The following is a 16,245-nucleotide window of genomic DNA, read 5'->3' as shown; positions in this document are numbered from 1 at the left end:
TTTGGAATCCTGTATGATTTTCGTTCCACTTCTCACGTGTACACCACTTTGTATTGGTCTTTCACGTGGAATTCCAATAAAATTGATTCATGTTTGTGGCAGTAATATGACAAAATGTGGAAAACTTCAAGGGGGCTGAATGCTTTTGCAAACCACTGTAGATGGAAACTCCAGCGCCTGGAACCATGATGAGGCAAGTCTGTGTGTGCTGCCGTTATTCCTCCCCGCTTTACTCTGTAATAGTCCGGTGAGGAGGGGGGGGGGGGGAGGGGGCGGGATGCCGTGGGAGTAAGGGAGGAAATTACATCAGGATTGGCTTCAACCTGTGGGGAGGAGGTAGGAATCCCCATGGATGTGGCCAATCGGAGGAACAGAGGAAGAGAAACAAACCCCCAGCATGCAATGCAACCTCTCTTTTATGGCTGATGTACCAAGTAAAGTAAGAGCTAGGGGACATGGGGATTGATATTGATATAGAATAGAAATGTCAGATTGGTTTTGAGCTTTTGCATTGCCTGTTTAGCATCCTTTTAGTTATCTAACAGATGGAAATGGAATTGGAGAGAATGGATATTGGATTTAATTCCTAACAGTTACTCTTAAAATAGTATTTGATGTTTCTGGACATTGCAGGGAGAGGAGGAGAGCCTCTGTCCACTGTAGTAGTGAAAGAAGATCGAGTGACTCATCAAAAGGAAAGCTATAGAGCCACACATTGTATTCTATTAGAGCCTGGACTGCAGCTGAAAGCTCCCGCGGTCTGGCTCCTCTCTGCTAGGAGCTTCCCCCATACCTCCATGCTGCTGGTGTCTATAGGGCCCTTCCTGTCCACCTCCGTACCACTTAAGTATGGGGTGCCCCAGGGCTCAATCCTTTCTCCACTGCTTTTTACGATTTACATGTTACCGCTTGGAAAACTAATCCAAAAACATGGCCTGACATACCACTGCTATGCGGATGACACCCAACTGTATATTTCCTTCAAGCCTGGTGTGACAGACCCAACGCCAACTATAAACGCCTGCTTACGTGCACTACAGCAATGGATGAGTGACAACTGGCTGAAACTAAATGCAGACAAAACTGATGTTCTTCTGAGCGGAGGGCAGCTCATGACAACAAAACAACTTAACTTGCAGTCTTCACCACTGGGAATAGGAGGCACGGATCTACACAGCTCTAATCATGTGCGTAGCCTGGGAGTTCGAATTGATAAGCATTTAAACTTCAGAACTCACATCTCTGCTGTAGTGAAATCATCCTATTTTCACCTGAAGAACATTGCAAAAATCAAGCACCTCATCCCCCCCAGAAGATCTACCAACCTTAGTTCATGCCTTCATCACATCCCGACTGGACTACTGCAATGCTCTCTATACTGGCCTTCCAAAAAAGGACTTGTAACGCCTACAGCTGATACAGAATACTGCTGCCAGACTGCTAACCAACCAAACCCGTCACGGCCACATAATGCCAGTCCTGCACTCCCTTCACTGGCTACCTATAGAATGGAGGGTCCTATTCAAGATCGGCCTACTGACATTTAGATCCCTGAATAATCTAGACCCTGGATACATGAAAGATATGTTGCAGCTGCGTTGCAATCCCCTCATTCTCAGATCCACAGGTTCTAATCTAGTCATACCCAGAGTCCACTTGGAAAATTTTGGTCCCAGAGCCTTCTGTCATGCTGCTCCTACGTTTTGGAACTCTTTACCTCAACAGATCAGGACAGCTCCATCTCTGGACGTGTTTAAATCCAGACGGAAAACCCACCTGTTCAGTTTGGCATTTGCAGAAATATAACTTTTGTTGTGTGAATACTTCATCCTACTACCAACTCATGAATCTGAGAGAGCCTAAGCGCTTTGAGTCCTATGGGAGAAAAGCACTATAGAAATAATTATTGTATTGATGGGAAGGAGCTGAGGAGGAGGGCGGAGATTGTGTCTCTGCATTCCGCGCTGCCTGGTGATTCAAAACTTCCTGCAGAGGAAATTGTCTCTGCTGTAGACAGAGGCTAATCATCAGCCGGGCAGGAACATAGATCAGGTGGGCGCTCCGCTCTGCTGTGTCCTCGCTCCCGCAGATGTCACCAGGAGAGTACTGCGCAGGCCCAGTATGGTCTGTGCCTGCGCCGTGCGCTCCTGGTGACATCAGCGGGAGCGAGGACACGGCAACGCAGGCGCAGTAGTCTTCATACTTTAAAGGCTGAAATTCCAGAAGTGAACCGGAGGCGGGGCCGGAGCATCGATGAGTGGCTGCGCGGGCACAGGATATCTGCGGGGGACCATTAGACCATTAGAAGCCCCGGGTAAGTTCAACTCATTTTCCCCCGACCCCCCCCCAGTATTCCTTTAACTCTCCCTCCTAATGGCCCCCAATCTAATCCCATACATAGACTGATGCCTATGTATGTGTAGTGTAGTGTATGGGACGCAGTTTAGGGCCAATTAAATGGCCTGGTCACTAGGGGAGTATAAACCTCTGATCATCGAGGTTAAATGATACAGTCTCTCTCACCTGCTCCTGATGTTTTCTCCGTAACTGTTCATCTTTATCACAAGCCAGCTGCTCTCACCACTTCCTGTTCTCTGCATGTCGCGTGATTACACAGGACATGCAGAGAGCAGCTGGCTGGTGATGAAGATGGACGGTCACGGAGAGAACATCGGGAGCAGGTGAGAGAGACTGTATCATTTAGGCTGCGCTTTGCAAATAGGGGAGACACAGGAGGGGGGGCCCAGGGTAAGGCAGTGAGGGGGAATGAGGTTGGCCCGTTCTGAGTGCGAGGAGAGAGGCAAGCAGGCAGTCCCGACTCCTAACAGCTGCAGCAACGGCTTTTCAAACTCTCTGACAGCTGTTGCATGCCCGTGCAAAGATGCATGGCTAACAGCTGGGAAATGACTGGGGCAGGCAAACCGAGCAGGGGAGAGTGCTGAACTGACTGTGACTGACTGTATAGCAGTCCCGCAATGTTGCTTTCCCTGTGCAACAAGCTAAGTGTACAGGTAGGAGAACTTATAGGGCAGCCACGCTGCAGGGAGCTGGAGGATCAAATGCCCCATCAACTTTTATTTATTTATCTCATCTTGGCTTCTCAACCCCCCTACCCTGGCTGACCCTCCCCTCACCTTCAGCAGGTTGCTGTAATTTTTCATGCACTCTCCCATTCCCTACAGTCACCTCTATCTGTCACCCTCTACTCCCCTGCTGTCACCCTCCTCTGTTGTCCCCTCTATGCCACCCTCCCCTCCCCTGCTGATCCATTTCTGCCACCCTCCCCTCCTGTTACCTCTATTTCACCCTCCCCTCCTGTCACCTCTATACCTCCCTTCCTCCACTGCTGACCTTTCTCTGCCTCCCTCCCCTCCACTGCTGTCCCCTCTCTGCCACCCTTCTTTCCCCTGCTGTCACCTCTCTGCCACCATTGTATTTATATAGCACTCACATCTCCTGCAGCACTTTACAGAGTACAGTGCTGCCCATAATCATTCATACCCCTGACTTAAAGTTACTTTTATTCAACCAGCAAGTAATTTTTTGACGGGAAATGACTTGGGTGTCTCCCAAAAGATAAGACGATGTACAACAGGCATTATTGTGGGGGAAAAAGACATTCTCAGCTTTTATTTACATTTGAGCAAAAACTGTCACAGTCTGTGGGAAAAATCCAAAGTTCTATAACAATCCAAATAGTCCAATCTGTTGAATCCTAATTACCCTGATTCGTTGGGAACGGCTGCTTTAATCAACTCAACAGGTGCAAAACAACAGCTCTCTGCAGTTGGTTTGTGGACAGTCATGGCTAAGACAAAGGAGCTCAGTGAGAACCTGTGGCTGTGCATTGTGGCTGCTCATAAGTGAGAAAAGGGCTACAAGGCCATTTCTAAATGTTTTCAAGTTCCAGCAGCTACAGTGCAAAGTATTATTAAAAATACAAGATGTTCTGCACTGTGGAAAATCTCAGAGGACGTGGTTGTAAGCCAAAAGTGACACCTGTGCTGGCCAGAAGGATAGTGAGAGAGGTGAATAAGAATCCAAGGATCACCACCAAGGCCATCCAGGTGAATCTGGGCTCTGCTGGTGGGAATGTCTCTCAAGGCTGACAATCCAGCGGACACTGCACACTGCTGGGTTCCACAGATGCAGACCTAGGAGGACGCCATTTCTCCAGATAAGCCACATAAAAGCTCGCTTGGCCTTTGCAAATCATCTTGTCAAAGAAGAAGACTTCTGGTTTTCTGTGTTACGGTCAGATGAAACAAAAATTTAATTGTTTGGTCACAATGATGTTTGCTTCATTTGGCTTAAAAAAAGGAGAATCCTTCAATCAAAAGAACACCATCCCCACTGTCAAACATGGTGGTGGAAACCTAATGCTTTGTGGGTGTTTTTCAGCCAATGGACCAGGAAACCTAATCACAGTAAACGGCACCACAAAAAAAGGGAAATACATGTGGATTCTCAACGACAACATAAGGCAGTCTACAGAGAAACTTGGCCACCAGTGGACATTTCAGCATGACAATGACCCAAAAACATACGGCAAAAGTGTTGAAGAAATGGTTAGCAGACAACAAAATAAACGTTTTAGAGTGTCCCAGCCAGAATCCTGACTTGAATACAATTAAGAAACTGTGGAGGGAGCTAAAGATCAGGGTGATGGCAAGCAGGCCCTCCAACCTAAAAGATTTGGAGCTCATTGCTAAAGATGAATGGGCAAAAATTCCTGTGGAGACATGCAAAAAGCTGGTCTGCAATTATAGGAAGCGTTTGATCGCTGTAATAGCCAATATACCGTAGTCTTTTTTTTATTATATATTCATGATTGAGAAGGGTATGAATAATTTTTGACTTTCCTTAGCCAAGCCTCATTTTTAGCTGCGCAGAAGAAAACTGCCCGGGCATTTTCTCCCTAATGCTGTGCAAAGCATGATGGGATTTCTGATGTTGTTCTCCTACTGCTGTTTTGGCGCAATTTTTTTTTGAGATTTGAAGCCTTTCGCGTGCAGCTGGGAGGGTTAACAGGACAGTTGGAACTGTGTCTCATGCTCCCTGTCACCTCCTTTCAACCAAAAAGATGGCTGCCCCCATGAAATCACAAACATCTGCCTATTCTTTTAAAACAGGGTTGGTAAGAGATTATATTACCTATCTATTTTAATAACATTACTAATGTAAATTAATGACCGTAGTCAGCCTGCGGGTCATCATCTCTACTTCTGGCAGACATGAAAATACTGCACAGCACCAACTGCCATTATTTATAACCACACCCTCTAACATTGCAATAGGCTTAAAAGTTGTTTTTTGTTTGTTTTTATAGATATACATATGCACAGAGGGAAATACTGGTTGCTTGGCAGTTGAAAACAGCTGTTATTTCCCACATTGCAACAAGGTTCGCAGGCAGGAAACGATCAGGACTTAGGTCCTGACATACTACTGTGGGAGGGGTTTCAACACAATATCAGCCATACAGACGTCCTTGACAATCTATTTAATAATAATTAAAAAAAAAGGTAAAGATATTTTCATTGGAAAAGGGGTATCAGCTACTAATTAGGGTGGAGTTCAATCCTTGGTTATAGTTCCTCTTTAAAATTTGCAGACCGATGTTTCTGTAGTTTAGAAAGATCTTAAGAGCAGGGGTCTGGACTGGTGTCTTTGACTACATGAATATAATTGGCAAGAAGTTTCTGATGTTACAAAGTTTTTGCTACAAACTTCTTTTTTTTAATTTTCCATGTACACAAATATACGTACCTTACAGGTACTATTATTCTGTGCTGTTCTCAAGCACCACCAGATACTGGGAAGGCTAACGAAAGTTTCCATTCAGTTGTTTAGGTCAATTTGCTGAAAATCTGCAAAAGAACATGAAAAGGAAGAGCAGAAAGTCTCAGAAGGGGTCAGACAACAGCTCCAGTTACGAGCCATCCAAGGGTGAAACTAGCAACAAGACTTGGACCAAAGCAGAACATCCTCCCCAAACTATTGATGGTAAGAAGATAAAGAAGAACCGTTACGCATGTCAATTGTGTGAGAAGACTTTCAAACAGCGGGTCCATTACCTAAGACACCGAAAACTGCATTCTGGGGAATACATCTACAAGTGTACTGAGTGTGACAAACGGTTGAGAGACAATACGGAGTTGAAAAGGCACAAGAGTGTTCATACTGGAGAACGACCATTTCCGTGTTCAGAGTGTGGGAAAAGCTTTGTAAAGAAGAGCTACCTCGAGCTACACAAGAAGACGCACACAGCAGACTGGCCTTTCATGTGTTCAGAGTGTGGGAAAGGTTTTCTTTTAATGAGCAGTCTTGAATCCCACCAGGTGACTCACACAGGAGTCAGGCCATACGCCTGTCCTGAATGTAGAGCCAGTTTTTCATTCTTGGCATCCTTAAAGAGACATCAACTGCTTCACAAAGGGGATAAGCTACACCAATGTCCCGAGTGTTTCAAAAGCTTTAGTCGCAAGTTTCATCTAGACCGACACGTGAGGATTCACACCGGAGAAAAACCCTTTGAGTGCGAATCATGTGGGAAGAGGTTCAACAGGAAGTGGGGTCTAGCCTCGCACCAAAGAAAAGTTCACGACGGAAATAAATGTCCAGCTGAACCGGAATGTTCTGCAGAGTCGTCTGATGTAACTGATAACTCTGATGACTGGTGAAGGGAAGTCCACCCCCAGAGCCCTGCTACCATTACAATAAATAACATGGAAGCATGTATAAATTAACTCTATTGTGCTAAATAAGTCCCCCCCCCCCTTCTTATAAGTTGTTGAAGTTCATCTTGTCCGTAATGTGTTTGAAAGATTGGTGAAAAAAACTGTGCACGAGAAAATGTCTAAAGCAAACTTGTAACTAGGAAAAACAAGTTGTATACTTACCTTGGGTGGAGGAGGAAGCCTCTGGATCTTAAGAGGCTTCCCCTTTGCCCTCTGCAGAACCCTGAAGTGTGGCCGCTGTGCGCATGCGCACTACCACCGCCCCGCTCTGGCGGAAATGGCCGAGCCCGGTCGGGTCTGTGCTACTGTGCAGGTGCAGGCAGTTGGCGCCTGCGCAGTAGCGTGGAGGTAATCCGGCTATTTCCAAAGAGCCAAGAGGGATGGAGTTAGCGTGCATGTGCGAGGCTTAGACATGGAGACTTTTGGTGGTCCCACCGCTGGAATGGGCCTGCAGAGGTGTCAAAACCTGAGCGGTTCTTGCCTTTTTCATGATTGCTAACTCAGTAAAGGACCAGCCCTTAAAGCGTTAAAACATATAAATCCGGCATAGCGGGGTCTGAACCCTCTATAACAGTAATTATAGATTGACGGTGTACCTTGAAATGAATCAGAGCACTCAGTATTTGATTTTATATAAAAATGTGTATTTGCCTTTCATACAGCATACAGTGGTGTGAAAAACTATTTGCCCCCTTCCTGATTTCTTATTCTTTTGCATGTTTGTCACACATAGATGTTTCTGCTCATCAAAATCCATTAACTATTAGTCAAAGATAACATAATTGAACACAAAATGCAGTTTTAAATGATGTTTTTTATAATTTAGTGAGAAAAAAAACTCCAAATCTACATGGCCCTGTGTGAAAAAGTGATTGCCCCCCTTGTTAAAAAATAACGTAACTGTGGTTTATAACACCTGAGTTCAATTTCTGTAGTCACCCCGGGCCTGATTACTGCCATACCTGTTTCAATCAAGAAATCACTTAAATAGGAGGTATCTGACACAGAGAAGTAGACCAAAAGCACCTCAAAAGCTAGACATCATGCCAAGATCCAAAGAAATTCAGGAACAAATGAGAACAAAAGTACTGTAATTGAGATCTATCAGTCTGGTAAAGGTTATAAAGCCATTTCTAAAGCTTTGGGACTCCAGCGAACCACAGTGAGAGCCATTATCCACAAATGGCAAAAACATGGAACAGTGAAGAACCTTCCCAGGAGTGGCCGGCTGACCAAAATTACCCCAACAGCGCGGAGAAAACTCATCCGAGAGGCCACAAAAGACCCCAGGACAACATCTAAAGAACTGCAGGGCTCACTTGCCTCAATTAAGGTCAGTGTTCACGACTCCACCATAAGAAAGAGACTGGGCAAAAACGGCCTGCATGGCAGATATCCAAGGCGCAAACCACTTTTAAGCAAAAAGAACATTAAGACTCGTCTCAATTTTGCTAAAAAAACATCTCAATGATTGCCAAGACTTTGGGGAAAATACCTTGTGGACCGACAAGACAAAAGTTGAACTTTTTGGAAGGTGCGTGTCCCATTACATCTGGCGTAGAAGTAACACAGCATTTCCGCAAAAGAACATCCTACCAACAGTAAAATATGGTGGTGGTAGTGTGATGGTCTGGGGTTGTTTTGCTGCTTCAGGACCTGGAAGACTTGCTGTGATAGATGGAACCATGAATTCTACTGTCTACCAAAAAACCCTGAAGGAGAATGTCCAGCCATCTGTTCGTCAACTCAAGCTGAAGCGATCTTGGGTGCTGCAGCAGGACAAGGACCCAAAACACACCAGCAAATCCACCTCTGAATGGCTGAAGAAAACCAAAATGAAGACTTTGGAGTGGCCTAGTCAAAGTCCTGACCTGAATCCTATTGAGATGTTGTGGCATGACCTTTAAAAAGGCGGTTCGTGCTAGAAAACCCTCAAAGCTGAATTACAACAATTCTGCAAAGATGAGTGGGCCAAAATTCCTCCAGAGCGCTGTAAAAGACTCGTTGCAAGTTATCGCAAACGCTTGATTGCAGTTATTGCTGCTAAGGGTGGCCCAACCAGTTATTAGGTTCAGGGGGCAATTTCTTTTTCACACAGGGCCATGTAGGTTTTGAGGTTTTTTTCTCACTAAATAATAAAAACCATCATTTAAAACTGCATTTTGTGTTCAATTATGTTATCTTTGACTAATAGTTAACGGTTTTTGATGAGCAGAAACATTTAAGTGTGACAAACATGCAAAAGAATAAGAAATCAGGAAGGGGGCAAATAGTTTTTCACACCACTGTATATACAAAATATGAACAGAAGTAGTGTTTCCGTCTAACAGTATTCCCTCTTTTCAAGGCCTTTATAGCCAAGCGTTCATCAATCTTCTAAGTACATTCAAAAAAGAATATAACAGTTGTGTTATGTAGAATAAGATCAATAGTAGTCTCATCTGTATCAATAGCTGTGTATCTAGTAGCTGTGTAAAACTTGTAGTAATCTTCTTAAGGAAATAGCATAAAAAATAGCTTCTAAAAAACTTCTTGCTAACATCTTCACAAAACTTAATGCTGAAAAATTAATAAAGTTAATCACCAGAATATTAAGCATATTACCCCTCCTCTTTCATCTCTTCAGCATCTACAACCACGTGTGGGAAGGTAGATTCTGCCTTGTGTGTCTTCTCAGGAGATTGTTGGGCTTCTGCAAACTATGAGCTTTCAGCTCCTACTTTTATAGGGATTGGAATCAATATGGCTGCCTAATCTGGAATTTCCCTAAATCCCAGGTTCCGATTAGCTAAATCTTCCATGCGTCAATGCTTTATCATGTTTTAATACCTAAATCATAATATTATTGTTTATAAATTACTTAATTACCTTATCTTGTGGGAATTAACGTCATTTGGAGTGCTTGACATTTGATATAGGGTCATTTCTGACGCAGTTAATTAAAAATGGACGTCACCAGCCATCTTGTCTGCTTATTTAAATATAAAGCTTATTATATAATTCTTCTTAAAACAATTAATCATATAAAATATAATTGCATATTAAATCTTAATAATATAAAATCGTTCTATATATTTGCCTTTCTTATGAATAAACACAATAACTTCAACCGGCAGAGGTCAGCATTTCATAACAAATAATATAAATTTTATAAGACTATTAACCACTTCACCACTGAGGGGTTTTACCCCCTGACCACCAGAGCAATTTTCACCTTTCAGCGCTCCTTCCACTCATTCGTCTATAACTTTATTATTACTTATCGCAATGAAATGAACTATATCTTGTTTTTTCCGCCACCAATTAGGCTTTCTTTAGGTGGGACATTATGCCAAGAATTATTTTATTCTAAATGTGTTTTAATGGGAAAATAGGAAAAATGTGGGAAAAAAATTAATTATTTTTCAGTTTTCGGCCATTATAGTTTTTAAATAATGCATGCTACTGTAATTAAAACCCATGAACTGTATGTGCCCTTTTGTCCCGGTTATAAAACCGTTTAAATTATGTCCCTATCACAATGTTTGGCGCCAATATTTTATTTGGAAATAAAGGTGCATTTTTTTCAGTTTTGCGTCCATCCCTAATTACAAGACCATAGTTTATAAAGTAACAGTGTTGTACCCTCCTGACATAAATATTTAAAAAGTTCAGTCCCTAAGGTAACTATTTATGTATTTTTTTTTATTGTACATTTTTTTATTTTTTTTTAATTACAAAAAAAAAAAAAAATTGGGAGTGTGGGAGGTAATGAGTTAATTTTTTGTGTAAAAGTAATTTATTTGTATGTGAAAAATGTGTAGGGTGTAGTTTTACTATTTGGCCACAAGATGGCCACAGTAACTTTTTGTTTTAATGCAACCTCCAAGCGTCCTTCCGGAAGCTTGGAGGAAGTACTTGGAGGATGGGTAAGTGTGTATCTTTTCACAATGATCGCGCTGCTCATCAGAGAGCAGCAGATCATTGCGGGGCTTAGATCAACGAACGGGAATGGATTATCCCATTCATTGGTCTCCGGGCGAGCGGGCGGCGGCGTGTTTACGAGCGGGAGCGCGGGCAGCGGCGGGAGTGCGCAAAGTACGGATTTCTCCGTCCCTTGGGGTTGAAGGATGGAAAAAGGGACGGAGAAATCCGTACGGGCGGGGGTAAAGTGGTTAAACAGCCAGATGGCATCATTGAATCATCGTTAACTAATTGGGAAAACACCTTGTTTTATATTTTTTATAAAGCCTGTTCCCAAAACATCATGTGTTATCAGCTAGCTAAGACTAGAACACGTCAACAATTCTCCAGAATCATAACCATCTCACGAGAATGTTTTACTGTCTCAAATCATCACCAGCTTTTAAATGTATTTCAAAGTATTAAAATTATATCACCGGGTATATAGGGTTTAACAACAACTATTTCTTTCTTTAGGACTGTATTGATTATTAATATTTAGATTAATAATTATATATATATATATATATATATATATATATATATATATATATATATATATATATATATATATATATATATATATATATATATATTTATCATTGCTACAGTAATGTGACTTTTAAATTTCTCCAGTCTTTAAACAGAAGCATCTTTCAAATGTCGAGGCCACACACTTAACTTTAACAAGAATGTTCTGGCTTTTTGTAACCAGAATAATTCAATTATGAGTTTCACTGCTTGGAATATGCTGAGATGTCACAGAGCAATATTTTAAAAAAGTACTCTAACTTTACAGTTTACAATGAAATTTGCATAGAACATTAAAACTTAAAACATACACATATGACAGCTTTTCCTGCATAAATAAAACCGCTAGAATTCTGACAGAGGAGTACAAGGGAAGCCTCATCTCTGGTCGCTTAGACCTTCTTCGTAACCAGGCTCCTATCCGTGGACGTGTGCGAGTGCACTGACGGCCTGTGGTAACATAGGTCTACAAAAATAGACAAAGGTGTATCAATATTACCGACATGTAACACTTTTTTGTACCGTGCGTACACTGTGTACGTGCATTGTTATGGTAATGCTTAACGTGCTATCAATGCAACGACCATTACTATTTTCAGTACAGGCTGGTAACATTGCTCCACAGTGGGCAATGTTACCGGCCCTTTGTGCATCAACCTCCTTGTCTGTAATTAAGCAACACATGCACAATTGATGTTACCCGCATGGGGGGCAATCCCTCAGGTGATAGTTTTGGGACGAGTTCTGTACTGGCAATGCGTTCTGTTAGTATGGAGGAGGAAGGATAAAGTTCATAAAAGCTCTACCCCCTTAAACCATACCAGTGGATGCAGGATCAGTCAAGCCAAGCCGAAGTCCCAAATGGAGTAAAGAGGATCCGCAAACCATCAAGGTCGGTGCAAAAACTTGTTTTTCTTTATTTGAAACTCCACATACAAAAAGTAGAATAAAAAGACAGGAACAACTGACTAAGGGCAGATCCTAGGCCCGATACGCGTCAGTTGTTCCTGTTTTTTTTTTATTGCACTTTTTGTATGTGGAGTTTCAAATAAAGAAAAAAACAGTTTTTGCACTGACCTTGGTCAGGGTTGCGGATCCTCCAGTATGGAGGAGGGATGGCAACCCTAGTCTAGTTTAGTTGCCCCAGTATAGGGAGTTTAGTTGCCCCAGTATGGCTAGTATAGTTGCCCCAGTATGGCTAGTATAGTTACCCCAGTATAGCGCCCCAGTATAGCTAGTATAGTGTCCCAGTATAGCTAGTATAGTCCCAGTATGGATAGATAGTTCCCAGTATACGTAGGTAGTGCCCCAGTATAGCTAGTATAGTGCCCAGTATACGTAGGTAGTGCCCCAGTATAGCTAGTATAGCGCCCAGTATGGGTAGGTAGTGCCCCAGTATAGCTAGTATAGTGCCCAGTATAGGTAGTATAGTGCCCCAGTATAGCGCCCTAGTATGGGTAGGTAGTGCCCCAGTACAGCTAGTATAGTGCCCAGTATAGGTAGGTAGTGCCCCAGTATAGCTAGTATAGTGCCCCAGTATAGAGCCCCAGTATGGGTAGGTAGTGCCCCAGTATAGCTAGCATAGTGCCCAGTATGGGTAGGTAGTGCCCTAGTATAGCACCCCAGTATGGGTAGGTAGTGTCCCAGTATAGCCGTTACCCCCCCCCCCCCTCCCGCGGCCTCCGCTGCTGTTACCTTAGCCAGCGGCCGTTTCCTCTATTCCCCTCTCCTGCCCGTGTAACTGATTCACAGCAGCGCGCCCCGCGGGGTTTGTTCGCAAGAGGGCAGTCCCGCAGCCCAACTGCAAACGTCCCACAGACCAGCAGTGGGCCGCGGACCGGTGGTTGGGGACCCCTGCTCTACAGCACAAAGCTTTGTGATTGGCCGAATAGTGTGGGTGTAGTTTACTACAACCTATCTAAAAAGCTAGCAGTTTGAGAGGGTGCTGTGCACTGGATCACCAATGTTTCTATGAGGTTTCCTGCTCTGTCCCCTAAACTAGACTAGCACCAGGATGACTGCATGGTAGATGATGAAGCAGGAAGGAACAAATGCAGGGAACAACTCTCTTCTGGGATATATGTAATCCTCATCGTTTTCCTATGAATTGGTCAAATAGGATGTATACAGTTAGGAGAGTTAGGCGTTGGCATGGGTTATCCCCGTGCATTATAAGATGCACTGCGATGAGTATACTTTACATTTGACGTGAGTGAAACGTATGTTTCAATTCTTGCATATTTCAGATATGGGTTCTCGGAATCTGCTATGAGAAATGTGCAATCTATTGTTCCTCTTGAGATTTAATGAATATCTGATATAGCCTAAAGGAAACCTGTAAGTTTCACTTACCTGGGGCTCCTGCCAGCCCCCTGCAGACGTCATGTGCCCGGGCCGTGACAAGGCGATCTTCTGGTCCCCAGCCACGACTTGCACTGCGCCTGTGCAAGATGCTCCCAGCAACAAGAACAAGGACGTGCATTGGCTGACAACAGGCTCTGTCGCCAAAAACGAAACTGAGCCGCGGTGGGAGATAGGAGGATCGTTTTGTCCCGGCGTGGGCACAGGACGTCTGCAGAGGGCTGGTAGAAGCACCAAGTAAGTTAAACTTAAAGTGAACCAGAGATGAAGCACCCTCATGTATTTTACCATTTATATCAGTGGGAACATTAGAGAAAACGCCTACCCTGCTCTCTGTTTCATTCTTCACTGCTCAGCCTGCTTGTTATCAGCCCTGATAAAATCCCCGACTGAGCATTCAGTCTGGCTTTGCTCAGGAATTATTATAGCTGAGTCTGTCTTCTCTGATGTCTTTTCAAGCCCAAGCCTGCCCCCTTCTGGCTCTGCTATAATGACTCACCTATAATGATTCCTGAGCAAAGCCAGACTGAATGCTCAGTGGGGGATTTTATCAGGGCTGGTAACAAGCAGCTGAGCAGTGAAGAATGAAACAGAGCAGGGTAGGCGTTTTCTCTAATGTTCCCGCTGATATATGTATGGTAAAATACATGAGGCTGGTTCGTCTCTGTTCACTTTAAAGGTTTCCTTTAACTTCCTAACGACTGCCCCACCCCAGTGGGCGTGGTTTCGACGGCTACCCCAGGACCGCCTAGCGCCAATTAGCGTCAAGTCCTGGGGTCGGCTCCTGCAGGAGATCGCCAGTTCTCTGCCAGGAGAGGATAGATTAAAAAAAAAGGTCAATAGTTCATACAGTGGTGTGAAAAACTATTCGCCCCCTTCCTGATTTCTTATTCTTTTGCATGTTTGTCACACTTAAATGTTTCTGCTCATCAAAAACCGTTAACTATTAGTCAAAGATAACATAATTGAACACAAAATGCAGTTTTAAATGATGGTTTTTATTATTTAGTGAGAAAAAAAACTCCAAATCTACATGGCACTGTGTGAAAAAGTGATTGCCCCCCCCTTGTTAAAAAATAACTCCCCCCAGCCCCGCCGATCGCCTCCGGCGATAGGCGATCAGGAAATCCCGTTCAATGAACGGGATTTCCTGGAGGGCTTCCCCCGTCGCCATGGCGACGGGGCGGGATGACGTCATGGACGTCGTGACGTCTAAGGGAGTCCCGATCCACCCCTTGCCGCTGCCTGGCGCTGATAGGCCAGGCAGCGCAGGGGTCTAAGGGGGGGGGCTGTGTTGCAACGCGGATAGCGGCGATCGAACGCGGGGCGGCGGCGATCGAAGTGCTGACGCAGCTAGCAAAGTGCTAGCTGCGTTCAGCAAAAAAAAATTACTCAAATCGGCCCAGCAGGGCCTGAGAAAACCTCCTGCGCGGCTTACCCCGAACTACGTTCGGGGTTACCGCCAGGAAGGTTAAGGAACGTAAAGTTTTTAGGAGGAACGTAAAGTGAATAACGTATGTCACTTTAACTTACCTGGGGCTTTTTCAAGCTCCCTGAACTCAATACAAACGCCATGGCCGCATGCGAACTGCAGAAAACTTCAGCATGCTATCCATAAATTAAGCCGCTCCTCATCTAAACGCAACTGGAAATACGCGTCAATAGAAACGGTTCCATTGATTGACATTGAATGTAGATTTGGGTGCGGTGCGGCAATTGCACCACGAGTAGTGGAAATGGGCTCTAAAGAACAGGAGTCTGAACTGGTGTCTTTGACTATGTAAATATCATTGGCAAGAAGGGTTTCTAATGTTACAATTTTTTTTTTTTTAATTTTCCATGGACTCAAATAACTTACCTTACAGGTACTATTATTCTGTGCTGTTCTCAAGCTCCACCAGATACTGGGAAAGGTTAATGAAAGTTTCCATTCAGTTTAGGTCAATTTGCTAAAAATCGACAAAGGAACATGAAAAGAGTGCAGAAAGCCTCAGAAGGGGTCAGACAACAGCTCCAGTTATGAGCCATCCAAGGGTGAAACTAGCAACAGGACTTGGAACAAAGCAGAAGATACTCCCCAAACTGTTGAGGGTAAGAAGATGAAGCTGAAGAAGAACCGGTACGCATGTCAATTGTGTGAGAAGACTTTCAAACAGCGGTGCCATTACCAGAGGCACAGAAAAATGCATTCCGGGGAATACATCTACAAATGTACTGAGTGTGACAAATTGTTGAGAGACAATGCATAATTGCAAAGGCACAAGAGTGTTCATACTGGAAAACCACAATTTCCATGTTCAGAGTGTGGGAAAAGCTTTCGAAATGAGAGCTACCTCGAGCTACACAAGAAGACTCACACGGCAGACTGGCCTTTCAGAATCAGAATCAATTTATTTTCGCCAAGTAAGTTTGCACCTACAAGGAATATGTCTTGGCAGTTGCTTAACAAACACAAACAAAAACAATACAAGGACAGACAGTGTGAATATTACAAGTTAAGGACATTATAAGTATAGTGGCAGTAAGCAATGTGAGAATTGTTCATTTTCAGTTCTGTGCTGATTACTTTCAGTCCTAGCAGCTCTAACGTGGTTCAGCATTAAGTATGGCTACCGCTTGAGGAAAAAAACTGTTCCTGTGTCTAGAGGTTTTGGTAGCAATTGACCGGAAT

At 43.7% G+C, this 16,245-nt stretch overlaps 2 protein-coding genes across 3 annotated transcripts in view; both read left to right on the top strand.

The window, feature by feature from the left end:
- Positions 1–16,245, top strand: part of LOC137528824 (oocyte zinc finger protein XlCOF6.1-like) — a 93,090-nt gene that overhangs the window by 10,733 nt on the left and 66,112 nt on the right. The gene's annotated exons all lie outside the window — the stretch shown is intronic.
- On the top strand, positions 2,651–6,745 carry LOC137528825 (zinc finger and SCAN domain-containing protein 2-like). Its single transcript, XM_068250446.1, has 2 exons — positions 2,651–2,681; positions 5,854–6,745. The coding sequence occupies exon 2, from the start codon at positions 5,883–5,885 to the stop codon at positions 6,681–6,683; it is 801 nt and encodes a 266-aa protein (XP_068106547.1). The 5' UTR covers positions 2,651–2,681; positions 5,854–5,882; the 3' UTR covers positions 6,684–6,745.

This window comes from Hyperolius riggenbachi, chromosome 8, assembly GCF_040937935.1.
Source record: "Hyperolius riggenbachi isolate aHypRig1 chromosome 8, aHypRig1.pri, whole genome shotgun sequence".
NCBI classification, from domain to species: Eukaryota; Metazoa; Chordata; class Amphibia; order Anura; family Hyperoliidae; genus Hyperolius; species Hyperolius riggenbachi.
This window is presented reverse-complemented; position numbering and strand designations above follow the sequence as displayed.

What these genes read in the sequence shown, in the direction of transcription:
- LOC137528825 (XM_068250446.1), top strand. Translation starts at nt 5,883, where the DNA reads ATGAAAAGGAAGAGCAGAAAGTCTCAGAAGGGGTCAGACAACAGCTCC.